This window comes from Mycteria americana, chromosome Z (genome assembly GCF_035582795.1).
Source record: "Mycteria americana isolate JAX WOST 10 ecotype Jacksonville Zoo and Gardens chromosome Z, USCA_MyAme_1.0, whole genome shotgun sequence".
Classification (NCBI taxonomy): Eukaryota; Metazoa; Chordata; class Aves; order Ciconiiformes; family Ciconiidae; genus Mycteria; species Mycteria americana.
In genome coordinates this window covers 37,442,254-37,469,573 of record NC_134396.1, presented here as the reverse complement: position 1 = coordinate 37,469,573, position 27,320 = coordinate 37,442,254, and the positions used below count along the sequence as shown (strand labels likewise).

The 27,320-nt window shown below is 40.2% G+C and overlaps 1 protein-coding gene across 10 annotated transcripts in view; it reads left to right on the top strand.

Annotated features, from left to right (window-relative positions):
* Window positions 1–27,320, top strand: part of AGTPBP1 (ATP/GTP binding carboxypeptidase 1) — a 75,423-nt gene that overhangs the window by 38,569 nt on the left and 9,534 nt on the right. For 5 of the 10 annotated variants that reach the window (XM_075527152.1, XM_075527154.1, XM_075527153.1 and 2 more), the window contains 6 exons: window positions 4,280–4,433; window positions 5,184–5,364; window positions 6,853–6,982; window positions 7,348–7,479; window positions 9,015–9,191; window positions 14,635–14,795. In XM_075527152.1, the coding sequence (XP_075383267.1) occupies window positions 4,280–4,433; window positions 5,184–5,364; window positions 6,853–6,982; window positions 7,348–7,479; window positions 9,015–9,191; window positions 14,635–14,795 (935 nt within the window). Of the gene's footprint in view, window positions 1–4,279; window positions 4,434–5,183; window positions 5,365–6,852; window positions 6,983–7,347; window positions 7,480–9,014; window positions 9,192–12,815; window positions 13,119–14,634; window positions 14,796–27,320 lie in introns of those variants that run through there. The other 5 variants (XR_012779011.1, XR_012779010.1, XR_012779009.1 and 2 more) reach the window with 5 other exon arrangements.

The following is a 27,320-nucleotide window of genomic DNA, read 5'->3' as shown; positions in this document are numbered from 1 at the left end:
GAGGTCTCCCCTCAGTCTCCTTTTCTCCAGGCTAAACAACCCCAGTTCCCTCAGCTGCTCCTCATGAGACTTCTGCTCTAGACCCTTCACCAGCTTCATTGCCCTTCTCTGGACATGCTCCAGCACCTCAGTGTCCTTCTTGTAGTGAGGGGGCCCAAAACTGGACACAGTATTCGAGGTGTGGCCTCACCAGTGCTGAGTACAGGGGAATGACCGCTTCCCTAGTCCTGCTGGCCACACTATTTTTGATACAAGCCAGGATGCCATTGGCTTTCTTGGCCACCTGGGCACACTGCTGGCTCATATTCAGGCGGCTGTCAACCAACACTCCCAGGTCCTTTTCCACCAGGCAGCTTTCCAGCCACTCTTCCCCAAGCCTGTAGCATTGCATGGGGTTGTTGTGACCCAAGTGCAGGACCTTGCACTTAGCCTTGTTGAACCTCATACAATTGACCTCGGCCCATCGATCCAGCCTGTCCAGGTGTCTCTGTAGAGCCTTCCTTCCCTCAAGCAGATCAACACTCCCACACAACATGGTGTTGTCTGCAAACTTACTGAGGGTGCACTCAATCCCTTCGTCCAGATCATTGATAAAGATATTAAACAGAACTGGCCCCAACACAGAGCCCTGGGGAACACCGCTTGTGACCGGCCACCAACCGGAGTAAACTCCATTCACCACAACCCTTTGGGCCTGGCCATCCAGCCAGTTTTTTACCCAGTGAAGAGTACACCCGTCCAAGCCATGAGCAGCCAGTTTCTCCAGCAGAATGCTGTGGGAAACCGTGTCAAAGGCTTTACTAAAGTCCAGGTAGACAACATCCACAGCCTTCCCCTCATCCATTAGGCAGGTCGCCTTATCATAGAAGGAGATCAGGTTGGTCAAGCAGGACCTGCCTTTCATAAACCCATGCTGGCTGGGCTTGATCCCTTGGTTATTCTCTACATGCCGTGTGATGGCACTCAGGATGATCTGCTCCATCAGCTTCCCTGGTACCGAGGTCAGGCTGACAGACCTGTAGTTCCCCGCGTTTTCCTTCTGGCCCTTCTTGAAGATGGGTGTCACATTTGCTAATCTCCAGTCAGCTGGGACCTCCCCAGTTAGCCAGGACTGCTGGTAAATGATGGAAAGGGGTTTGGTGAGCACATCTGCCAGTTCCTTCAGTACTCTTGGGTGGATCTCATCAGGCCCCATAGACTTGTGAGTGTCTAAGTGGAGCAGCAGGTCACTGACCATTTCCCCCTGGATTATGGGGGCTCCAGTCTGGTCCCCATCCCTAACTTCCAACTCCAGGGGCTGGGTACCCATAGAACGATTGGCCCTGCTATTAAAGACTGAGGCAAAGAAGGCATTAAGTACCTCAGCCTTTTCCTCATCCTTGGTCACTGTGTTCCCTCCCCCGTCTACTAGGGGCTGGAGATTCTCCTTAGCTCTCCTTTTGCTGCTAATGTATTTGAAGAAATATTTTTTGTTGTCTTTTATGGCAGCAGCCAGATTGAGCTCTAGCTCAGCTTTGGCCCTTCTTATTTTCTCCCTGCACAGCCGCGCTACACCTTTGTAGTCCTCCTGAGTTGCCTGCCCCTTCTTCCAGAGGTTGTAGACTCTCCTCTTTTTCCTGAATTCTAGCCAGAGCTCTCTAGTCAGCCAGGCCGGTCGTCTTCCCCGCCGGCTCGTCTTTCGGCACCTGGGGACAGCCTGCTCTTGTGCCTTTAGGACTTCCTCCTTAAAGAATGTCCAGCCTTCCTGGACTCCTTTGCCCTTTAGGGCTGCCTCCCAGGGGACTCTCTCGACCAGTCTCCTAAACAGGCCGAAGTCTGCCCTCCAGAAGTCTAAGGTGCCAGTTCTGCTGACCCCCCTTGCTGCTTCTCCAAGAATCAAAAAAACTATTATTTCGTGGTCACTCTGCCCAAGACGGCCTCCAACCATCACGTGGCTCACAAGTCCTTCTCTGTTCGTGAGCAAGAGGTCCAGCGGGGCACCTTCCCTAGTTGGCTCACTCACCAGCTGTGTCAGGAAGTTATCTGCCACACGCTCTAGGAACCTCCTGGACTGTTTCCTCTCTGCTGTATTGTATTTCCAGCAGACATCCGGCAGGTTGAAGTCCCCCACAAGAACAAGGGCTAGCGATCATGAGGCTTCTCCCAGCTGCTTGTAGAATAGTTCATCTGTCTCCTCATCCTGGTTGGGTGATCTGTAACAGACTCCCACCACAATATCTGCCTTGTTGGCCTTCCCCCTGACTCTTACCCATAGACACTCCACCCTATCATCACCATCATTGAGCTCTAAACTATCCAGACATTCCCTGATGTATAGGGCTACCCCACCACCTCTCCTGCCTCGCCTGTCCCTCCTGAAGAGCTTATAGCCATCCATCACCGCACTCCAGTTGTGCGAGTCATCCCACCGTGTTTCCGTGATGGCAACCATATCATAGTTTTCCTGGTGTACAATGGCTTCCAGCTCCTCCTGCTTGTTGCCCATGCTGTGTGCATTGGTGTAGAGGCACTGCAGCTGGGCTGTTGTCTGTGTCTCCTTCATAGAGGAACACCCCTTGTGTGCTTTGAGGTCTTCCACTGGTGTTTCCCTCTTGGCTCCTATTGCCTCAGTGTCCCCTAGCTCAACTCTTTTCAACTTCAACTGGCTAAATTGACTAAAGAAGTGTTGTGAAGCTTTTAGTACTAAGCAAAACTCTTGGCTAGAATGTCTGTTGGTTGTTACCATCACAGCAATAAAAGCGAACTTGGGGATTCAGTGGCCAGTGCGTAACAGCATTGAATGAAGCTTTTTACTAAGCCATACTTGCTCTTGCAAGAAGTACCTGTTAAGGGATATTATAAGCAGCTGCTGTCTCCAGCAGCTGTGGGGCCTGGTGCTTCCTCCTGCCTGGCTGCTGGAGCCCAGCCAAGGGACCGGGGGCTTTCTGTCCCAGGCTGATGGACATGGCTGCTGCTTTCCTGTTGCTTGTAGGTTCAGCCACTAGCGAGTCTGAGTATGTATCCCAAAGAGAGACTCGTGCACACACACACTTGCACAACCCCTCTCCCCCCAGCATGGATGGCTACACAGACTGGCACAGACAAGGTGCCGCCTTCAACAGCACCTGCATGTAACACTACCAGGACTTACTTAAAAGATGCACACCCCCCTCCCCCATGCACACTAGCTTCAGAGAAGATGCATATGCTTGCCCCCCACCCCCAGCAGCTGGTACCAGGCACATGGGCTCGTAACCCATGTTCCTGCTCTAGGTGCTGGTGCTGAGACACCTTCCCTTGCTTCACTCACCCTTATCACCTCACTAGCTGGTTTTTGGGACACACACTGTTCTTGCCCCAGTGGGTGTGCACCAAGACTCTTACCCACTCCTGTAGCTGGAAGTGAGACCCCCTCTTGCCTCCATTGCTGACACCATAGGCCAAAGGGTGCCTACACTGCCTACAGCTCCAGATGCTGGCACCAAGTCCGCTCGCTTCGATTCCAGCAGTAGCTGGCACTTTGGACACAAAGTCTGTGGTGCCCACAGAGACACTCCCAAGAGGTGTGGCCTCTCCAGCTATTGATGCTGAGATCCTTGCTCACTCCAGTTGCTGACCCCAAATCCACTCACACCTGTCTTGTTAGTTAGACCTAGTCCACGCAGCACTTGCATGCACAGGATAGAGTGAGGCTACACAGAGAGATAGCTAAGGGCAGACTGTAGGGATCAGGTGCATAAGTTTTGTATAGTCCCACAGGCCCCCCTTGAATAGCCCAAATCCTCATGTTCCTTGTTTCCTCCTTGTCCCTCAGGTGGCCCTCTCCAAAGCTTTGCCTGTAGATTGTTAAGGGACCATCAGTTAGAGGCTGGAGACTTTGGTCTTTGCTATTGTTTCTGTTACGTCTTGTCAACCAGGATTATTTCTCTGTGTTCCTGTTTATTGCTTCTCCCTTTACTTGTTAACCCCTTTTGCACTGAAAAGGTCCCTGATCAGATAACCTTAATGAAGCAGAGGTTCTTACCTTCCACATACCGTTACAGTATCATCTGGTAGAAAATAACATACCGCTGTGCCTTCATCTTCCTCGAAGGCAGTTGGAAAAACAGACTCTATAAAGAGAAGTATTCAGTTAGTCAGAGATGCAGAGAATGATATTTCATGGTCAAAATTATGATGGAAACTTGAACATTGTTTAGAAAAACAAAAAGAAAGGTTGATTAAATAGTACCTGTTGAATACGCTGTGATACATGACTGCAAAATATTTGAAGTACTTTTTCGTTATTTTTGGGATGAAGATGCATCTTCAGAAGCTGGAATCTATGCATAACCCTCAACAGATATATTTTCGACAAGATGTTCTCTGTAAGACCCTGGCTGGTAACAGTTGTCCCTTAGTCACTATTACAGCCATGCCAGAGTCCAATTACTATGAACATATCTGTCAGTTCAGTAAGTATGACTTTTCTTTCTCATCAACTGAAAATAATGTAAAACTAGCTGTTTATGAAAAAAATTTAGTATTAAATGTTGTCCATTGTAGAAATAGCGATGTAAAATAAGGTTAATGAATTTCATGAAATTAAGAGGCATCAATATTTAGGATTTTCTTTCTATTGTATTTATTTGTGGTAGTCAGATATTTATATCTGGATACATAAGAGTATATATATTCATATATTTTTAAATCAGTTGCTAGACATTTTTGTATGTTACATTTTGCAGACAACACTTCTTGGAAAAGAACACCTGACTTCTGAGTAACTTTTTTCTCCAAATGCTCAGGTTATTTGCTTGTCAAAAAATATTTCATAAAGCCAATATCTAAGCTACTGCAATTTGAAGTGAGCTTTAGTTATGGCAGCATTCCTGGTTTGTTCCTCCACCTCAGTATTTTTCTTGGCTATTGGAAAAAAAGCCATCAAAGTAATCATATCATAATTGCCAGCTCAAACTAGTTTTGGCTGTATAATTGTCTCATTGAATTCAAAGTTCCATTGTGAGCATTCTGTAATTAGCAGTCCTTATAACAATATTCTGGCAAGCTCTATCAATAATACTGTTAGTCAATAATACTCAACTCCCAAATGCTGTATTTTTGCATTGTAATAAATGAAGCTGGCTATTGCTTCTCTCTTCAATTAACAAACTGTTTATTTAGCTTGAATCATATTTTGCAACTTCTATGCATACTTCTTTTAGGGAATCGCCCTTATGTTTTCCTATCTGCTCGTGTACATCCTGGAGAGACTAATGCAAGCTGGGTTATGAAGGGAACACTGGAATACCTTATGAGCAATAATCCAAGTGCCCAATGTTTACGAGAATCTTATATTTTCAAAATCATTCCCATGCTCAATCCAGATGGTGTCATCAGTGGAAAGTAAGCATAAGTTTACTTATAAATATGTAACCTGTACTACTAAGTCTTTGCATCTGTTATTTAAAAAAAAAAAAAATCTAAATTAATCCTGGAAACATACAAATGCAATACTTAATATGAAAAAAAACCACTTACAAAATTGCTAGGACTTTTCTATTTTTTGGCTTTTTAAAGGCAGATGCATTGTTCCATGAATTTCAGTTTTAAAAAGTATTTTCAGTTGCTCATGGATGATAATCATTCCTATGTGATTTGACATTTGGCATTTTAATTGTCTCTCTGAACTACAGTCTTGGATAGGTGTAGAGTGTTACATGAGAGCACAGCTGCTTTTAGGAAAAGCTGAACAAGTTCATGGTTCTCATGAAAAAGAACAGTCCTTGTATCTGAGAAAGCTTTTTTTACATAATTTTTCTCTTCTTTTTTTTTTTTATTATAGTTTTTAGAAGGATGTAATGGAAGTGGCTGTTGTCATATGTTATTAAAAGGGGGAAAGTTAATAGGTGTGCAAGAGAAAGGGTAAGAGAGTATCCTGATCTAATTAAAGTTATTAATGGTAATTTTTTTACTTACTACCACTTTCCATAATAAATTTGAGGGATATTTCAGAACCTTTTGATACTCCTGTGAGTAAGCATTGAGCAGTCTATATTTACTTGGTTACAGGGAATTAATATGAAACGGAAATTTTGGTATGGTGAATCTACAGTTCCTTCTTACCTAGTTATGGGTAGTATTTTAAAAGGTTTTGTGAACAAAATAATAAAAATCAAACCAATTACGGATTTGATTAGAACCCTGCCTTTATATATGTAAAAGCATGTATATAACAGAACACCTGGAATTAAAACATTCAGAATACAAGTGAAAGTTTAATACAAGAGCGATTAAGAAATCTGTCCCAGTAGATACAACCTAAAGACATTGGTACTGAAGATGACTGCATGAACATGAATTTCTGGAAGTTTAAAAGTTCTTGCTGATAGTTGACTGAATACAGAGATGATCTTCATTTGTTCGCTGGGTTTTTGGTTGGGTTTTTTTTTTTTTTTATTTCTTGTTTTTCTCACAGCTACTTGTCTCCTAACAACTTCATGTTTCAAGTCTTAGATTTCTGGTTGACATTAGTCTTTATATTACAGAACTCAAGACACCAAAACTTAAAGATACCATATATTGGAAATTACTGATTTTGAACTAGCATTTGAATAGAAGTGCAAGCCTTCAGTTTCAACAGCAAATAAGCAAGATTACAATTGACTTCATATAAGAAGCTACTTATAATTTATGTTTAGGTTTCTGTAACATAACTTAAAAAAACTCCAAACACTTCTATTATTTGGCATGTTAGAAAACTGAAGTTTGTTTCTTACCAGACTCCTTCCAAAGAAGCAGTGGTGACGAGGAAAACTCGAGGTGGGGGGGAGGCTTATTTAAAAGTATGATAATACAGACTACATCATGCGTTTTTCCACCCCCCCACAATAGCCACCGTTGCTCTTTAAGTGGAGAAGATTTAAACAGACAGTGGCAAAATCCAAATCCAGATCTGCATCCCACTATTTACCATGCTAAAGGGTTACTGCAATATCTGGCTGCTATAAAACGTTTACCTTTGGTGAGTATGTGTGTGTAAGCAATTCTGAATCTTTTTAACCTTGTATATGTAGCTAGTCTGTAAAGTAAACATTTTAATATGGTCTTGTAAACTGTGTCACACTTAAATTTGACTTGGAGAACTGGTCTTCTGCAAACCTTTAGATATAAATCTGTTTCCTTTGCTAGGGTAGAAGGTTAAACCTTCCTTAGATGAATCCTACTTTTTTTGTCTTAATGCACAAGTTAATTATATAAGGAGTTGTGTTTCCTAATTCTTTGGAACTTTCAACTATACAAATAAAAATTTTTATTTGTCCTTCCATTACTTTTATAAATGTTAATTCCATATGCCTTGGCTTTATTTTGCCAAATGATTTATTGTAGGTCTACTGTGATTATCATGGTCACTCTCGTAAAAAGAATGTATTTATGTATGGCTGCAGCATCAAAGAGACAATGTGGCATACAAATGTTAATGCTGCCTCTTGTGACCTGATGGAAGACCCTGGTTACAGGGTAAGTTTGACATCTGTACCTTTTTCACTTGGCATGAATTTGGAATACACTTTTTGAAAAACTTCCCAATATTATTCTGTGCACATAGTGACTTTATAGCATAAGCAGACTTATTTAGAATGATCTTTTTTTGGTTTACGAGTGTACTTCAAAGTACTTTGAGAGCTTTAAACATTGAACACTGATGCGGCTAAGGATTTAATGTTAGTAGAGTGCTTTATTTTTTTGAGTCTTTGTACCAATATGTGGTTTTTTGTGTTCAACATCACCATTATAGTGTACACATGGAAAATATGCTTCTGTGCATTTATAATTACTGGATGAAAAAAGAGTCATTTAAGCATGGCAAACAATATTCTAGCAACAAGAAAATAAAAATACTGAATTCCTCTGAGGAATACTCATTTTTTGTGTATGGAAATAGGCAAGGTTCCTCTTATAAAGACGTGTAGTTAAGGCATGTGCTCCTAACACATATACGTAATAAACTCCCACAAATAACATTCACTGCCTTGTATAAGCTTTCAACAATTCCAAAAGATTCAAAGAATTACGTGTACCCGTTTCTTCTGTGTAACTCCACTGCCGCCTTGTGGCAAGTGCAAATCTGTGCAACCTAATGCGTCCAAACCCCGTGGTTTTTTGAGGAGATGCAGAGTTAAGCTTGAAAAGTGTGTGAATGCACGTTAAAACGCTTGTTATGCATCCGTGAGTGTAAATGAGTACAGATACTTTCAGATTTATTTTTCTCAAGTCTCCCTCACTTTAAAAAAAAAATTCTATCGCTCCTTGATTTTCTTGTGTCATTTCTTGGATGCTGAGTCCAATGCCATTCACGTCTGCTGCCCAACAGGTTTATGTGGGGTTTTGTCACTTCAACCCATACTACCATAGTACACAAAAGGCAACAGTCAATCAGAGTTGTGGGAAAAAGCCCTTTGGTTTCACAAAGGCGGACTGAAATGTTTGGGCAAGCTTACACTAATAGTGGTATATGTACTACTGAAATAGTAAATTCAAAGTGATCATGTGTTTTGGCTTAACTGATACAAACAAAAGCTGGAAAGAATGCGGTCATTTAGCATTCGTCAAATACATACAATTGCGTAACTGTTTCTTGTCTTTTTCCAAAGCTGTCGTGTAAACAGTTATATTGAACTTCGATTCACATTCTGGAAGTTAAATACGCACCTAGTGCTTTGCTGAATACGAATGAATTTTATGTATTAATAAAATACTGCCTGTGTTAGGTCTGCAAGTTGGATTGTTGAAACAGTCTGAAACTGAATTAATTAATTATATGGGGTATGTAGTACACTTAATTTGAGCAAAGTTAGCTTTGTGAATTATGAGGAGACGGTGATCACCTGAAGAATTCTTCTGTATCCTGATTCTTGAATGTTTTCGTTCTTGTTATTTTAATTCCAATTGCAGCAAAGTTTCTGATAAGAGTTTGTGATCGAGTGTTCCCCTCCCCCCTGCTTCCATAAGTGAAATAAAAGAATCACTGAATTCTTCAAATTGCTGTCCTGCAGGCACTCCCCAAGATCCTGAGTCAAACTGCTCCAGCATTCTGCATGGGCAGCTGCAGCTTTGTAGTGGAAAAGTCCAAGGAATCAACAGCGCGAGTTGTTGTCTGGAGAGAGATAGGAGTACAAAGGAGCTACACAATGGAAAGCACATTATGTGGATGTGACCAGGGCAAATATAAGGTAAGAAAATGTATTGGTTAAACTGTTCTTGCTTTATAATTTCTTCAATTTGCATTGGTATCTTGTTCTATAACCCCACTTGCTTGCTTGCTTTAAACTTCTAAAACACTTCCAAGATCTCTGTGTACACTAACGTTAGAGTGAAATTACATCATTTACAATATTATAGGTTGCATAACAGGTCTTCATCTGTCACTTAACCCACCCCTCCACCCCCCTGTATGTTATGCTTATTGGCTGTTTTAACAAGATTAATATTAATTATTGCTTATATCACATACATGTACATATAGTTAAAAAATCGGAACTTCTTTCCAGTAGATTATTAAAATTGGGTAGTAATAAATGCCAATACTAGAATAAAAATTCCCTTTACACATGGCAATTTCAGACTTCACCATGGCAGTTCATGGTACTTCAGCTGATATTTAGTAGTGTCCCTTACAGAATTTTCCTGTGTAGCTGCAGAAACAGGCTTATAAATCAAAACACTTTCATATCAGGTTACCAGAACTACAAATTACACATCTCTGAACTCATCATAGTTGTTTAAACTTGTTTTCAATTTGTCTCCTTCAAAAGTGTTAACAGGGCTGGATATTTGAAAACAAAAGGTGACCCTGTTCATAATTTCTCACTAGTAGAAAACTTACTTCATAAAAATATTCATAGGGGGAAAAAAAGGAGAACCACCATCCTAACATCAGATCTTGAACTTCTGTCACTGGGTTAAATTTAGCTACAAACTGAAGCAAGTTTTTAAAATGAACATTCAAGGAAGAAGTTAGTTTCCTCTGCTTGAAAATAGAGTTTAGGAATGCTAATCAAGAAAATGACCACAAGCCTGAAAGAAGGTGCTTGACAAAGAGGATCAGAAGGCTGGGATCAAGGGCGGGGGGCAGGAACAGAAGAAAAAGTTGGAACAAGATATATTTAATGTATTAATGTATGCTCCAATACCCATGCTTATCTCCCTAGGCAGAAGGAAGACAGATATTTTGGCAGGAGTTTCAGTAGCTCTGTAACTACTAAATGAGTGAGTTAATTTTGTGAATTAACAACAGAAGCATTCCTGCTGTTGTCAGAATATTCCATTATTCCTCAGATGACATCATTACGGAGCTTTAAAAAATGATAACACATCTAACTTGTTTTGAAACTTCCAGAATATTCTTACAAACATGAACCTTCATGACTTTAGCGGTGTTGCTACAGAAAGTTCTTAAGAAAGGTGACTTGAAGATGCTTTGTGGACAAACTTTCAAGATGCTTAACCTGCAAAGCCCTTCTTCAGTGAGGGAGGAAAAATATTGCTGAATTCTGTGGAAAAATAATTTACTCAAAAAGGAAGAGCATTCTTCTATGTAATACAAACTAGCTGATGAGATCAAATTGCTGTTCTGTCATTCATTTTATTTGGAATAGAACAATTTGTGAGGTTTTAGTCATCCTCTGACCATACAGGAATATTCTTCATTTTTTCTTTGCTATGATAATGCTCAGACTTATTAAGAAAACGTATCTAAAAGCAACATTTCTCCAATGAGAATGTCAAAGAGATGAAAAGGTTCAGTCTTTTTTTTTTTTTTTTTTTTTGTGGAGGGAGGGAGACCAGCAAATCTGTGAATAAACTTGCAGTATAAATTAGATGACATATTTCATAATATGTTATTTGAAAACACAGAGAGGAGTTAAACTGTAGAAATTCCCTCCCCTCCTACTTCCCACCCCAAAGGACATGAGAGTTCAGATCTGAGGGACTGTGTATTGTGTAAAGGTCTGAAGCACTTTTCCAGTCTTCTTCTGGTTTGGCATCATCAATTTTGTTCAAAGCACAAAGAGGATTACTCAGCAATTCTGTTCTTTGTGGGAGAAATGCTGAGTCTTTGCCAAAGCTGGATAATATCAGAACATCAATTTTTCTTTTTATTATTTTTTATTTTACTCAGACAATGGTAATGCTAGACTATTTCCAGCCAGGAAGCTGTTGAAATGAAGTTAGCAAATCTTACCTGAATTTAGGATCCCTGGTGACAGAGTTATCTCTGGAAGCAAGCTTGTTTTAAGAGCTTGCGTGGGGTCTTTATAGTGCGTTGAGAATTAGTGCTGCAAATATTGCTCAGTCATCTGCGATTCAAGATATTGAAAAGCAAGCATTCAGGTGAAAAGATGCTCTAAGATCTACTATGGAGGATAATTAAGATGCCAGACAAAAGAACAATTTCTTCAATAATTCAAACCACCCGAAAACTGAAATCAATCCTTTTCCTGATTGGAGATTATTAAGTTTGGGAGTATTGCTTAATTTTTAAGTTAATTGAATAGACTTTGTTATCTGGAAATTTTATGATGCACATAAAGAGAAGTCTTTAGGAGATAAGGATTCAGTCAACAAGCTTTGTCAGTTACCATGATCCTTCAGTCTCTAGATTTTGAGTTCTCAAAAAAGATCACATCTTTGTAGCCTCTGCTGAATAAGAAAGCAGAAGAACAAGATGATGTTTTACTGTCCAGCTGACTTCTCCAAATCTTAGTATGGCTGTTTTCAATCTATTAAGTACACATTACAGGAATATTCTTCTCAACTTGAGGTCGCAGTCCATTGTGCCTTCGTTTTGCGTCTTTGCTTTCAAGTAGCGAAATTCATCACCGAGACACTCTATTCACGTGAAGGTATTTTCATGATGCGCTTAGCAAGGAAGACTTCAACCAGCTGTCTAAAATGTCACTGTCTGGAAGAAAGACAGTTGTATAAAATGTGAAGAAAAAGGAATGAAATTCAGTGCATGTTTTAAAAAAAAAAAAAAGGCAGCTACTTCCAGGTGGTTTGTGCTTAAAAGCAATGCTTGTAACACTTAAGAAGTTTAATAGGCCACAGTTAAAGGTACTAGAACAATAGTTGAAGGTGATTAGAAGGTAAAGAAGAGGAGTGTAATCAACGCTTCGGTGTAATCAAAGCTTCAGTGAAAATGAACTTCACCTCAGTTCTCTTAGTTAGGGCAACTGTTCATTATTATTTCCTGAAACAGACTTTGGGTCTTTTGTTTCATGGAAATTAAGAGATTTGGCTGATGGAAGAATAACAATGGATTAAGAAATTTGGTATTTGGCAGCTGTGTGGTATTGCATTCTCCATTATGATTTAAAGACATGACAGAAGCAAATCTAGACTTTGGCATGGGCTTTTACAGCAAGTATGTAGACCCTTCAGTAAAGTAAGTTTGAACTTTATTGTCCAGGCATTTCACAGTTACCCACCTCCAATCTGATCCATTTAGGTCTCTCTTTAGTTATATCCTCTTTCTGCTGTGCTGGAAATAGCAGCCACGGAACATGCACACGCTATTTATCTTTCTAACAATTGTCTTTGCACTTTCCTTCATACTGTACTCTTGTCCTTTTTTGACTTAGAGCCACTCCTATTATACTATCTGTAAGGAATCTGCCAACTAACGATAACTTCTTCAGCAACAGATGTAGACAATGATTGGAAAAGTTTCTGAACCATCAAGTTGTGCACACTAGTAATCTGTGTAACAGTGAGATTACTGTTACCCTTCTCCTTCCTCTTCTGCATACTTGTTGCCTCTTGTCCTTAATGTTATTTTAATCTCTTTGGGGCAGGGACTGTGTCTTCCTGTGATTAGCGTAGTGGAGCCCCAGCTATGATTTGGGGTCTTCGAAAGTTACTGACGTGCAAACAAATACAAAACAAAAACAAAAAATTGGCCTCTGTGGATAAGGTACTGCACTGGGAGTGAGGAGAACTGATTTCTGTTCCCAGCGGGGTCAGTGACATGCTGTGAGACACTGTGCAAATGGCTTCAACCCTCTCTGCCTCCATTTCTCCATCAGTAAAGTGAGGATAATTCTTCCTTTATTAATAAAGTGCTTTGAAACCTACAGCACAAAAGCATTATAAAAGAGGTAAGTAGTATTACTATTAACGATAATACTGAAATACCCAACTCTTGTTCACTGCTGACAGGTTTCTGTACCATTTGACTGGAGGATGGCACTGTTTAGAATAGTGGATGTAGCTTTAGCTTTCTTGTTACTAAAAAGCACCTTGTTTATGAAGACTACCGAGAAAAAAAAAAAAAGAACTTGCAAGAAAAATAAAATCAAACTTTCCATTTATTAAGTGTGCATATGTTCAAAACAGAAGTACATGAAGAATGTGTGGACTGTACCATTTCTGGAGCAGCATAACACTTTCTTTTAAACCTTACGTTTTAAAATACAGCGTCAGTGTGGCAACATGTACAAAGCTTGTTTGTGTGTTTCTTAGCTTTTAGTAAAAAAACTTCTACTCTGTTCTTTTTGCTTCATGTATTTTCCTACTTGATGACTTGGCTTACTACCAATTCCTGGTTCTTCTGCTTCCCTGCTTGTTTTGCCAAAGCTCCTTTTTAACTATCCTTTACCTAAAGAGATTTAGAAGATCCAAACTAAAATCCTTTAAAATTCTCCTGAGATACAGAAGTTGCAAAGGGGGAGATTGAGTTGGGTTGTGGCATTGAATTTGTTAGTGTATATACAGTCAGTACTAGCCAATTCCATAGTTGTTGAGGGTCACTCTGGAATATCATTCTCTTTTCATAAAGTAGTTGAGGTCAGAGGCCCTGTCTCTACATATTGCACTGCTGGCTAAATTAAAAGTGTAGAATTATCTGATTGGAGGCTTTATCACATAGGTAAACTTGGAGAATATTATGTAAGTTCTACCTCCTAAATACTCTTTGCAGAGGAAAATGCCTTGGTATATCATTCGAGTTAGAAAACACCTATAGCTTTTGATACTTGGTTTGTTGTTTTTAATTACTAAATATGTGAATAAATGCTTTCAGAATTAACACATGTAGCCTCTAACTTATAGGAGGGGAAGAGATGTTTGTGTCAAGGAGTAACTTTGTTCCCTTAAATAGTCTTATTTATGTGTCAGAACATAGCAATGAACTTGATCACAGCTACAATATGAATTCACTCATTTTTTTTCATTCTGATGGAACTTCTGTTGAAGAATCTTGTATTTGAAATTCCTTTTTATAAATTTTGTCTCAGATAATTTAAATAATTTCTACTTAGAAATAATTAAAATAATTTATACTTAGAAACTTGGATATGATCTCTGTTTCTCTTCCACTGCCACTGGGTAAAATCCTGTTAATATTGATGTGCTAGAAGTGTAGACTTGGAAGCTCCAAAGAAATGTGGATGCGTTCAGAAATGTCTGTTCAGCCTTAGAGGAATCATGTAGTTATTCTCTGAGTTTTCTCTGATACCCTTGCTAAGTGTTTACACTGCAGTTCTTATTTGTTCTGTCTTTAGAGCAAGAGAGTGTATTAAATAATGAAATGTGTTTTAAATAGTAATTCTGCAGTATGTGTGGGTCCATCTGCATGTACCTATTTTGTATTTTTAAATCTTATTTTTAAATTAGGGATTGCAGATAGGGACAAGAGAACTGGAGGAGATGGGAGCAAAGTTCTGTGTTGGCTTACTGCGCTTAAAAAGAATGGCCTCACCTTTGGAATACAATCTTCCTTCTAATCTGTTGGATATTGAAAATGAACTGATTGAGTCAAGCTGTAAAGTGACAAGGTAGTACACATTTACTATATTTACTTTTTTTTCAGGAAAAATTACAGTTTCTCAAGTGAGGTAAAAAATGCCTCTCAAAAATGTTCTTCCACTCATCGAAAATAATGTTGATGTGTTGTGACCTGTTAGTGTAACAATAATCTGAATATATTGGAAACCTATTGTGTTAATTCAATTGCTTCAAACTTCTAAAGAAAACAATAAATGCAGAGTTAGACTATTTGTCACATTTGTCGCTGGGATAAACACTGGCAATTTTGATGTCATCAGGGAGTTATTATATGCAGTAAAACTCAGTAGGTCTTAGGTCTCAATTGTCTCTTCGAGAGCATTTTTTTTATTACTGGCTACAGTATTAAAAATGTATTTAGACAGACTTACAGTGCCTTAACTCACATACTTTAAGAACTGTAAGTTTTTCTTCCAAACTTTTTTTTTTTCCTTTTTTCCCCTCTGGTAGAGAAGTATAACAACATTTAAAGAATTTAAAACATGTGAAATAAGGTTTGGGTCACGAGAGAAATGTATTGTATCTGCTCAGTAGCTAGCTTATTAAGTTGCCAATTCTTAAAGCTCTAGATAGGCTTGCAAAAGTATGCATACTATTGCATATTTCCATTCATGTAATTCATCCACATGTACATGGTAATTGGGGATACACAGCAAATCAGTGATTTCAAATGTACAAGTATCTCTTTTTGAGAATCTGTTTAAGAGATTAAATAAAGCAGAGTTCCAGACTTCAGAAGAGCATTAAATGAGAAAAGAGTAAGATGTGCACGCTATAATGTGTTACCACTTGGCATACTTAGAGCCGAAAACATTTTTATAGTGGCCTTGGCTGTAGCTCCAACTTAGCTAAAGCAATACTGTGGAAATTTGGGGAAAAAATGAAATTTATTATTGTTTTTGTGCAACTGAAACAAGGAGGTGCTTTAGACTAAGACTTTCATTAGATGTTATTCTAATAAACAATTTGTCTGTAGACTGTGCAAAACTAGCAGAGATATGGGAGGGCATCTGTGATACCCTATGGAAGGGGGAGATGATGTTTAGTTCCAGCATTTAAACACGTAAGTATTATCAGAATGTAATAGAATGTACTGAGAAAGACTGGAGCTTGTGTTCATGCTTAGCATTTCCAGATGGTAATAAAAAGTGAAGTCTAAGCTAAAAGGTGATAAGAACAATAGAAGTAACAATAGGAGAATGTCTTAAGGAAGTGGTCAAAAGTGTATGAAGAGTACCTGTGATGTGTAGATATCTATCACTCCAGTGATGGCTCGATCCCCTAGTATCATTTGCTCACTAGTACAGCATTAGCATGCTTGTAATGCTTACTGTCAGATCAAGTTTTATGCTTGGGTAAGGCTGAGTTAGTGATTCCTGGAAGAGAGAGGATCAGAAAAAGTCTTTGGAGTAATGCACCCCCACCAGTGTGTAAGCCTCACTGAGGTGTAGGTAGGCTCACTGGGAGAGTGTCATATAGCAGAGGCTGAAAAAAGGAGAAAGTGCTCTACAACTGTTGGAATGGCATTAGCATGGTGTCTCCAGTGCAGGTCAAACACAACATTTTAATCCCTAAGAATCCCTTGGTGTTGTTTACTGTACTAATCTAAAATTGAAACCAAAACAATGGTAGCAGCAGAGAGCATCACTCAGCATTTGTAGCATTACTGCTCAGTGTATCACTCTAAATTTTCATTTGGTGTTGCATGAATTACTGTCAGCCTTACAAGCCTTACAGCCTTACAAGACAGGGTTTGCAGGTGTAAATAAAATATCAGTGTCCTTGGTTTTGCAAGTGTAAAACCATATCCCACTCTCTCAATAGTGTGTTTAAAAAAAAAAAAAAGGGCGGGGAGGGGGAACTGTGAATAGTCTTGAACTCTTTCTTTTATTCCTTGTCTTGGTTGAAAGGTTGGCCATTAGAATGAACTAATGTAATTATCTGCTTTGCTCTAAAAAGTCTCTTGCCTGTCCATTTGTGTAGCATAGTAGCTCAATGAGCAATACTACAGTGAGATTAGCACAGAAAATCTGCTTCAACTGCTGTTATGCCGGGGGCTGAGATAGTTCATCATCAGGTAGCTATGGAAAGCAGCTCTCTTGTCCTTAGCTTTTTGATGAGCAAGGAGAGATGTAAGTGTTGACAAAAGAGACCAAAACTTGAGAAGTGAAAAATGTTAAATGCTAAGGAAGTGTGTAGATGCTTGAAAGAAATTCTGTAGTGCACCTCAGAGATATTCCTTGACATAAAGCTGGGGAGCAAGGGGCAATGTTTTATATTATAAAGCTCTGGAGATGGAATTCCATCTTTATGATACAGGAAGTCTTACTACAGCAAATAAAATTAATTGTTTTGATTACAGTTTTCCTCACGAGGCCTTTATCAAAATGAAAAGGAAAACTAGGAGATGGAGGAGGAGGAAAGAACACGACAGCTGCCTTCAAATACAAGATGACAGGTGCAAAGAGTCTGCTCTCTCTAGGGCAGATAGGACCAGGAGAAATGGCCTTAAATTACAAGGAAAAGTCAGTCTAGACTTTAGGTAAAAATTCTAGATGGCAGGCAAAAGTGAAGTTCTGGAATAGTCATCTGGGGAAGTTGTAGAGTCTCTACTGGAGATTAAGAATAGTATAGACAGGCTTCAGTCTTGAATGGCAGTGGGACAGCTGAATTAGCCTTAATGTACAGAGGTACACAAAGAGGCTGCGGGAAGCTTCTTCACTAAGTATTGTACTTAAAATAAATTACTTATTCATAACCACGAAATAGTTAAGAGTCACTTTGACTCTCTTCTTTAAAGCATTGCTTTACAGCATTCTCTCAAGCATTTGTAGGTAAGCAAGGAAATGCCTATGAGGGACCATATGGAAAAAACCCAGACCCTTTCTGGGAGATCAGCATGCTGGGGTGCCTCTTTGAAGTGCCTGCACGCTAATGCATGCAGCATGGGGAATAAATATGAGGAATTAAAGATCTGTGTGCAGTTGCAGGGCTGTGATCTTGTTGGGATCATGGAGACACGATGGGATGCCTCACAACTGGAGCGTTGCAGTGGAGAGATACAGGCTCACTAAGTAAGGACAGGCTAGGAAGATGAAGAGGGGGAGTTGCCCTTTATGTGAGAGAACAGCTGGAATGCGTGGAGGTCTGCCTGGGGATTAATGATGAGCCAACTGAGGGCTTATGGGTGAGGATTAAAGAGCAGATCACTCTGCGTGACACAGTAGTGGGTGTCTGCTGTAGGCTGCCTGACCAGGAAGAACAAAGGCATCAGGCCTTCTACAGACAGCTAGAAGCAGCCTAATGTTTGCAAGCCCTGGTCCTTGTGGGGGCCTTCAACCACCCCAATATCTGCTGGAGGAACAAAACAGCAGGGCATAAACAATCCAGGAACCTCCTGGAGAGCGTTGATGACAACTTCTGGACCCAAGTGATACAAGAACCAACAAGGAGAGGTGCTCTGCTGGATCTGGTACTCGCAAACAAGGACGTGCTGGTGGGGATGTGAACACTGAAGGCAGTCTTGGCTGCAGTGACCATGAGATGATGGAGCTCAGGTTCCCAAGAGGAGGGAGCAGGGCAAAAGGCAGGATCACAAACCTGGACTTAAAAGACCAAAGTGCGGTCTCCTCCAGGGATCTGCTTGGAAGAGTCCCATGGAATAAGACGCTGGAGGGAAGGGAGCCCCAAGAAAGCTGGTGGATATTACAGAATCACAGAATCGTATAGGTTGGAAAAAACCTTTAAGATCATTGAGTCCAACCGTAAACCTAACACTACCAAGTCCACCACTACACCATGTCCCTAAGCACCTCATCCAAACGTCTTTTAAATACCTGCAGGGATGGCGACTCAACCACTTCCCTGGGCAGCCTGTTCCAATGCTTCAGAACCTTTTCAGTAAAGTAAAATTTCCTAATATCCAGTCTAAACCTCCCCTGGCGCAACTTGAGGCCGTTTCCTCTCGTCCTATCACTTGTTACCTGGGAGAAGAGACTGAGACCCACCTCTCTACAACCTCCTGTCAGGCAGTTGTAGAGAGCGATAAGGTCTCCCCTCAGCCTCCTTTTCTCCAGGCTAAACAACCCCAGTTCCCTCAGCCGCTCCTCATAAGACTTGTGCTCTAGACCCTTCACCAGCTTCGTTGCCCTTCTCTGGACACGCTCCAGCACCTCAATGTCTCTCTTGTAGTGAGGGGCCCAAAACTGAACACAGCATTCGAGGTGCGGCCTCATCAGTGGCGAGTACAGGGGCACGATCACTTCCCTAGTCCTGCTGGCCACACTATTTTGGATACAAGCCAGGATGTCGTTGGCTTTCTTGGCCACCTGGGCACACTGCTGGCTCATATTCAGGCGGCTGTCAGCCAACACCCCCAGGTCCTTCTCTGCTGGGCAGCTTTCCAGCCACTCTTCCCCAAGCCTGTAGCGTTGCATGGGGTTGCTGTGGCCCAAGTGCAGGACCTTGCACTTGGCCTTGTTAAACCTCATATAATTGACCCCAGCCCATCGATCCAGCCTATCCAGATCCCCCTGCAGAGCCTTCCTCCCCTCAAGCAGATCAAGAATCCTGCACAACTTGGTGTTGTCTGCAAACTTACTGAGGGTGCACTTGATCCCTTTGTCCAGATCATTGATAAAGGTATTAAACAGGACTGGCTCCAACACAGAGCCCTGGGGGACACCGCTTCTGACCGGCCACCAACTGGATTCAAGGACCATATCCTCCAAGCTCAAGAGCAGTCCACCCCCATGAGCAAGAACTTATAGCAAAAATGCCAGGAAGCCTGCATGGATGAATGAGGAGCTCCTGGCAAAACTCAAACGTGTAAAGGAAATGCACAGAAGGTGGAAACAGAGACAGGTAACTTGGAATATAGAGGCGCACTGTCTGAGTATGCAGAGACATGATAAGGAAAGATAAAATCCACCTGGAGTTGAATCTGGCATGGGATGTCAAAGGCAACAAGAAGGGCTTCTTGTACATGAGTAGTAAAAGGAATACTAGGGAAAATGTGGGTCCACTGCTGAATGGGGCAGGAGCCCTGTTGACTCACGACACAGAAAACGCTGAGGTACTGAATGCCTTCTTCACTTCAGTCTTTACTAGCAAGACCAGCTTTCAGTGATCTAAGGACTCAGAGACTGGGGAAAGTCTGGAGCAAGGAAGAGTTACCCCTGGTGGAACAGGAACAGGTTGGAGAATACTTAAGCATACTGTACTTAAGTAAGTCCATAGGTCCTGATGAGATGCACCCACGAGTGCTGAGGGAGCTGGCTGATGTCACTGTGAGGCCACTCAATAATCTTTGAATGATCATGGTGATTGGGACAGGAAGACTGAAGGAAGGCAAAGAAGGCTTTCCTCCTGAAGACTGAAGGCAACGAAGGCTTTCCTCCTGAAGACTGGAGGAAAGCAAATCTCATTCCTATCTTCAAGAAGAGCAAGAAGGAGGACCCAGGGAACTACAGGCTGGTCAGCCTCACCTTGATCCCTGGGAAAGTGATGAAACAACTAAGCCTGGAAAGCATTTCCAGTCACATGAAGGAGGAGGAGATCGTGACTAGTCAACACAGATTCACTAAGGGAAATCATGCTTGACCAACCTGATAACCTTCTACAATTAAATGACTGTCGTGGTAGACAAGGGGAATGAAGTGGATATTGTCTTCCTTGACTTCAGTAAGGTTTTTGACACTGTCTGCTGTAGGATCCTTATAGAGAAGCTGATGAAGTATGGGCTAGATGGGCAGCCAGTGAGGTGGATTGAAAACTGGCTGAACTGGGCCCAGCGGCTATGATCAGAAGCACAAAGTCTAGTTGGAAGCCAGTAACTAGCAGTGTGCTCCAGGGCACGACACTGTGTCCACTTCTGTTTAACATCTGCGTTAATGATCTGGACGATAGGGCAGAGTGTACCCTCAGCAAATATCCAGACAGCACCAAACTGGGAGTGGCTGATCCAGAGGGACCTTGACAGGCTGACAGGAACCTCATGAAGTTCAGCAAGAAGTATGAAGTCCTGCACATGGGGAGGAACAACCCCATGTACCAGTATGTACTGGGGGCTGACCATCTGGAAAGCAGCTTTGCAGAAAAGGCCGTGGGGGTCATAGTGGATACCAAGTTGAACATGAGCCAGCCACATGCCCTGGCTGCAAAGAAGGCTAATGGTATCCTGGGCTTCATTAGGAGGAGTGTACCCAGCAGGTCGAGGGATGTGATTCTTCCCCTCTCCTCAGCACTGGTGAGACCACTTGTGGAGTACTGTGTCCAGCTCTGGGTTCCCCCATACAAGAGAGACATGGACATACTGGAGAGAGTCCAGTGAGGCACCCCTAAGATGATGAAGGGACTGAAGCATCTCCCATAGGAGGAAAGGCTGGGAGAGCAGGGACTGTTAGTCTGGAGAAGAGAAGGCTCAGGGGGCATCTTACCAACGTGTACAAATACCTGAAGGGAGGTTGTAAAGAAGATAGAGCCAGGCTCTTTCCAGCGGTGTCTGGTGACAGGATAAGAGGCAATGAGCACAAACTGTAGAGGAAGTTCCATTTAAGCATTGTATATAGAATGGTTACATATATATTTGTTGTGAGGGTGCTCAAGCACTGGAACAAGTTTCCCACGGAGGATATGGAGTCTTTATCCCTGGAGATACTCAAAAGCTGTCTGGACATGGTCCTAGGCAACCTGCTGTAGGTGTCCCTGCTTGAGCAGGGGTGTTGGACAAGAGGACCTCCAGAGGTCCCTTCCAACCTCAGCCATTCTGTGGTTCTGTGAGAAGGGGGAAGTGTCTTTAAGTCTGTGCTCAAAAGACACTGAGTGCTGGTGTTGTGAGCAGCTTCAAATTGGAGCGCTAATTTACATAATTAGAATACAAGGTTCTAAAATCACAATCTAGTTGCATTTCTCTCCCTCAGAACTTTCACAGCCAAGCTCCTGATCTCTTGGCATTTCTGCCATATATACTTTAATAAAAATACAGCGTCTTCCATAAATACAGGCTGGCTGTAAGGCAGTTTCACTTGACAGCTATTGTGGATGGCCTCTAAACGATAGTCTTTCAGCAAGGGCATGTGTTTCTTTCTTGAGTTCCTTGTGTGCATTGGTGCAGCCTGTTGAACTTCAAAAATTAATACTGACGTGTTACACCTATTTATCATACTCTCCAGTTTTTAAAATATTACTATTTTTTTTCATTTGCAGCTACTATTACATGTTAATGAGACTATACAATTTTTCCCATCCATAAGTGTTATATCATTGTCAATTTTATTAGAACTAAGCTTCAGTATAAATGTATGACTTTGGAATATTAAACCTCACTTATGGCATTTTGAATCAAGATGTGGTTGTGAGTAATTAATTATCAGGTTGGCACTGAAAAACAGCCCCAGATTTCCACGTAACTATATAAATAGCTGGTTCAGATACAGAATCTGTGCTTTACATTGTCTCTCTGGAGGAAGTTAGCATCCCAGTTTACAGTGGCTGTGCTTTGGAAAAAAATTATGTAGTGGATTTCTCAGTTTGTTAATGTTACTCATGATGGAGTGGCCTTAAAACACCACCTAATGAATTGAGGAATGTCATACACTCCCCATAGTATCTGCCAGAGAGCTAAAGACACATCAGAAACACTTTAGTATCAGGATGGGATAAAAAAGGGTGAGAAGGCACGTACCAGCTAGCCTTCTAACATACCACTTTGCATGAACACATGCACAAAAAATCCAGTTCTAAAGATATTTGAAGGAAGTAAATAAAAAAAGTGTAGTTCTTGACCTTCTTTCCAGGGTAGTGTGGGGAGAAGAAATTGGTTGTGCTTGACCACTGTGGTTAAGGTTTTAACTGATTTGCAAACAGTAGACAATTAGGTACAGTTGCGGTAAAGTAGTAGGAAACTGTTGTCTGGATTAAATGTTGGTGCTAGATGTTACCTTAAACTAAGAATAGGATAACTGCTTTCTAATATTTCTGAAACTTTCAATAGATCAGCACAATCATTTATTGAGAGAGATTTTCTCTTTTCAGTGAAACTAAACTTGACAGTAAAGGTAATAGTTATGGTCCTGATTCTGGAATAGGATTTCTGTAGTTAATCTGTACACAAGTTGATCAGCTTCTTTGAAAGTATGTATAAGCATAAACATAATCCTTCAGATTTAACGGTTCTTCCATTTTGGACTTTTAAAGCACATAGTTTATGATGGGTGTGAAAGTGCCTCCAGTGAGTAAAAGGTTGTTACTGCTTTCTGTTTGATAGCAAACTTGAGTAATGCTAGACGAGAAAAGGAACAAATAGGAAGGTGGGTTGTTTTGATGTTACGAAATAAAGCAAATCCTGGAGAGAGTGATATGAATAGACACACATAGTTCGAACTTCTTTCTCCAGCTAAAATATTTCATTAATCCAGCTAGCTCTAGAAAAACTACTGTGTACCAAAATGAATTGCATGTAAAGTATGACCATGCTGGGGGCAGGGGGAAAACTGCCTCTGACTTGATTTATAATTTGTTGGTGGGAGCCAGGGGCATGGGGACTGTTTTATACTGGATTTTCTGAAAGCACTAATAAAAGACTTACTACTGCAAAAACACAATGTAGTTGGCTTAGCACATGTGAGCGTAGATGAAGAATAACATGAGGCTCATAATAAGGTTAATATTATTGAGACTGTACATGGAAATGTTTACAATCCTGTTGCCTGAGGAAGGTGACTGGTACTTGGGAACTTCAAAAAACAGAAAGGTTCAGTCTCCATCCCAAAAGACCAGGTCATGGAAATCACAAAAGTGATTGCATGGCAAGACAAAATTTTAAGTTGGAGAAAGATCATTGAATGACTTAATTCAGTGTTTTGAAACTGAATTTGTCTATAGAAAAAATAATTTAAAAAAAAAAAGTGTTTTCCCCTAAACCTGACCTCTGGGTGTTACACAGATACAGGTGCTGAAAGGTAATAACCAAATGCTTCTGCACTAAAGAAATTAAGATAGTGGAAAAAAATCGGATTCTGTGCATGTTAGAGTTACAATTTTTATCAGATAAGGAACATTGACATAAGAAGTATTGAATTTTATTGCAGAAATCTGTTAACAACTCAGTGGAAATGCTTTTTTTTAAATTCAGTGGAAATGCTTTTTTAAAAAAAAGTGGGAGTGGAATCAGACACTTAACAGGGAATGTTTTTCAGAGAAAAGTCCAAACTGTACTGCTGTCTGTGTCACTGCTGGAATATTGACCTAATATGACACTGTCCCTTTTTTTCAAGTGTGAATTTTCTTAAACTTTATGTGTAACCACAGCAGCCTTAGGTACAGGTACTGATTTGTTTGTATCTGCTGATGCATCATCAAACAGATTTGTTTAATCAAAGTTACCTAAGCAATCATCTCTAATTAAAAACACTGAAAAATATTCAAGTGCATAATACTTAGTCTGGCAAAATGTTCCTCTAGTAAATCTAGAACAATATGACTCGATTTTTAAAAAAAAATTATAATTCTAGTATCCTTCTGAGACAGGAATAACCCATCTCTGTGCATGATAATAGGAATTTGCTATCTGGATAATTGGGTTGACTCCTTTTTATTTTGATAGCTGTGCTGTGTGCCATAGAAGCGACGTACATACATCATTTTTTGCATAAGCAAGAAACTATAATTTTCGTCACAGTATCTCCAGTATTAGCAATAAAAGTGCCGTATAATCATGTATGTTTGCACATCATCTTTTATTTTTTGCTAAAGGTGATACTTCCATAGGTGGAATTAAGAGATGGTCTGATTTTTGTTTCCAGAGGCTCAAAAGCAGAGTTCTGCCATGTACCTTAGACCATCAGACTTCTTGCCTCAGTTACTTGGAAAAGGCTGTTTAGAGCAGAGCAATTTTATTCTGCTCCCCAACAAATATGCCCATATGACAACTGGGCCAGATATCCTTGGGGTCCAAGTTTCCTATCTTTGGTAGCACTCACTGCATGTCTCAGCAGAAAGTTTGAAAACCTGTACTGTTTATCCATGATGATACTCAAGAGGGAAGTCTCATGTTATTTATTTTTAGGGACTGGCTTATATTCAGAACTGAAACACATACTGTAAAACAGGTTGTAGTTAAAGGTCAGCTCTTTATGGGATAATGGAGATACCATGTGCCTCTATTCTGGATATTATTTAAAATAAATTTTAATATAATAGTCTTTTTTAATGAATTCTATTGAAATCCACTTTGTACTGTCTCAGGAAATACTGGACAAGGGCATAGTAGATAGGTATAGATGAGATCTTTCCTCCTCAAAAAAAAAAAAGGATGAGGAATATTCGGATTTTAACAGCTGAAGAAAAGTGTGGTTCAGCATTGATTTTCCCCTTTCATAGTTTGGTTTGGTAAGGTTTTTTTGTTTTGTTTTGGGGTTTTTTTTTGTTTTTTTGGGGGGTTGGGGGTAGGTTATGTTTAAGCAGTATTTCTTATGATCACTGAATGCGTTTTCAAGGCTATGATATATTTCCCTTGTACGGTGAAAAAGAAGACTGGACACTGCCTCAAGGTGTTGCAGTTCATTCAGATTCCATAATCATAATTTTTCTTGTCATCTTGGGGTGTGCGAGGCACTCCAGAACGTTTTGCTAGAAGGCTACAACTAATTTCCCTAGTTATGATGAGTACTAGCTCCTAGTGACACCTCTAATAAGGGTCAGCAAACTCTTGAGCTCTTCTTTTCTCACTTCCCAGTCCAATGATAATGAAATGTAGAGAAGCCTGTGGCTGGTATTTCTAGGTATTCTTATAGCTGAAGCACAGGATAGTTGGACTCCCTAGATGTATGAGACCTCACTGCTGCTTGGATGAAAAGTTTGCTTGGCAGGGTTTTCTTTCTCCCCCCTGCCCCAAAGATCTGGCTACTTTTCTGTGCAGCAGAAGTCCCTCTCTTTGTAATTAACAGGAAATAGATTTTCTTTTATTTTTTTTCTATTTCTTAGTGCTTTAAAATGAGGGGTTTTTATTAACACCTCTTGAAACCTGTATGCCAAATCTGTGAAATATATTGTCCATTTGTCTGTTGATTCAATCCTTGGACCCAAAGTGCTGAAGTTTTAGTGTTTCTGTATGGTTCTAGACAAGATATTAAAAATATCTATCAGCTGAGTTATCTATTTATTAGGTATCTATTCACCTGAGTGCTGGAAATATACAAAGAGCCTCTATTGAGTAAAATTTATAAAGCTAATTTCTATTCCTCTTCAGAGGCAGTCAGGGGTCAGAAGATAGTCACACAGTTCCTTGCTTTATATGCCCAGACTTCCATTCCCATTATTCTATTATAATAAAAGTTCTGCTTATACTTTCCTCGTACTTACATGATTCACAGCTCATTACTGACCGTTAGAGATGAATGAGAAGCTACCTACAGAAAATGCAGGTAAAAAATTCATGAACAAGAAGCATAAAAGAGAGAAGTTTTTACACAGCTGTAATGTCCTTGTAATGTTATAGTAGAGCAATGAATAAGACTGTAGTTATTTCCTTTATATTTTGGATGTTGGTGGTTTTACTTTTTACAAAAACACAATTGTAATGCTTTAGAGGATAAGCAGGCAAGTTTAAACATTCAGGTCTAAACACACAGAAGCACTGCTTTTATTACTTGCAAATGATTTTGAGAGTTTCTCAAATTCTTTTTGGTTTTACTGTGTGTACTTAAAATGACCAAGTAAATGTTAATATTTTAAAATATACGTCCAGTATTTCATTACACATAGGCTCAGTTTCCATGAGTTCATTTTGAACCACGTCTGAAACATATTTGACTTAAGAAAAATAAAGCAATAAGTGGATTTATTTCCCTCTGGCAGTGCACTTTAACATTTTAAGTGATGAATTAAACACTTTATTTTTCTTTAATTATTTCAAACCCATTTGCCAATGCTTTCCCCCCAGTTCCAAATGGAAAAGATTAGACTAAATGTAATACTGATCTTGTAGTAAGAATTATAGTTGTTATGCTGACAGGTTTGATAGGTTCTGTATGCAATGAAACAAAAACACATGGCTGCAGTCATAACTGTTAGGACTTACTGGAATTATCTTTTGCGCAATAACTTGACCTCTTTTTGGAAATTCTAGTCATTTCATTGATTGTTTTGAGGCTCATTGGTGTGTTCTAGAACATGGTGTATTTTTGTTTGTTAATTTGATTTAATTATAGCAGAGAAGCAGACTGAGCTTTTGGGACTCAGCATGTCTAGAAAATGGTAGAAAAAGTAGACTTTTGGCTCCTGCCAAAAGGAGCTGTGGGAAAGAAAAAAATTGATGCAAAATCCATTTCCTGCACTTAGTCTTACACTTGAGAAAAGACATCAGACTGGTGGGGCAAGGAGTGAGGGGTACATGCAGTGAGAATGTGTCCAAGATCTTCTTGCAAATGGTCTCTCTCTAGGCTGCTAGAAGGAAACTGGTTTTGTCCTGCTTTATTTCCCTCCCCCGTAATAACTCTCAAACTTTGCCCAGACAT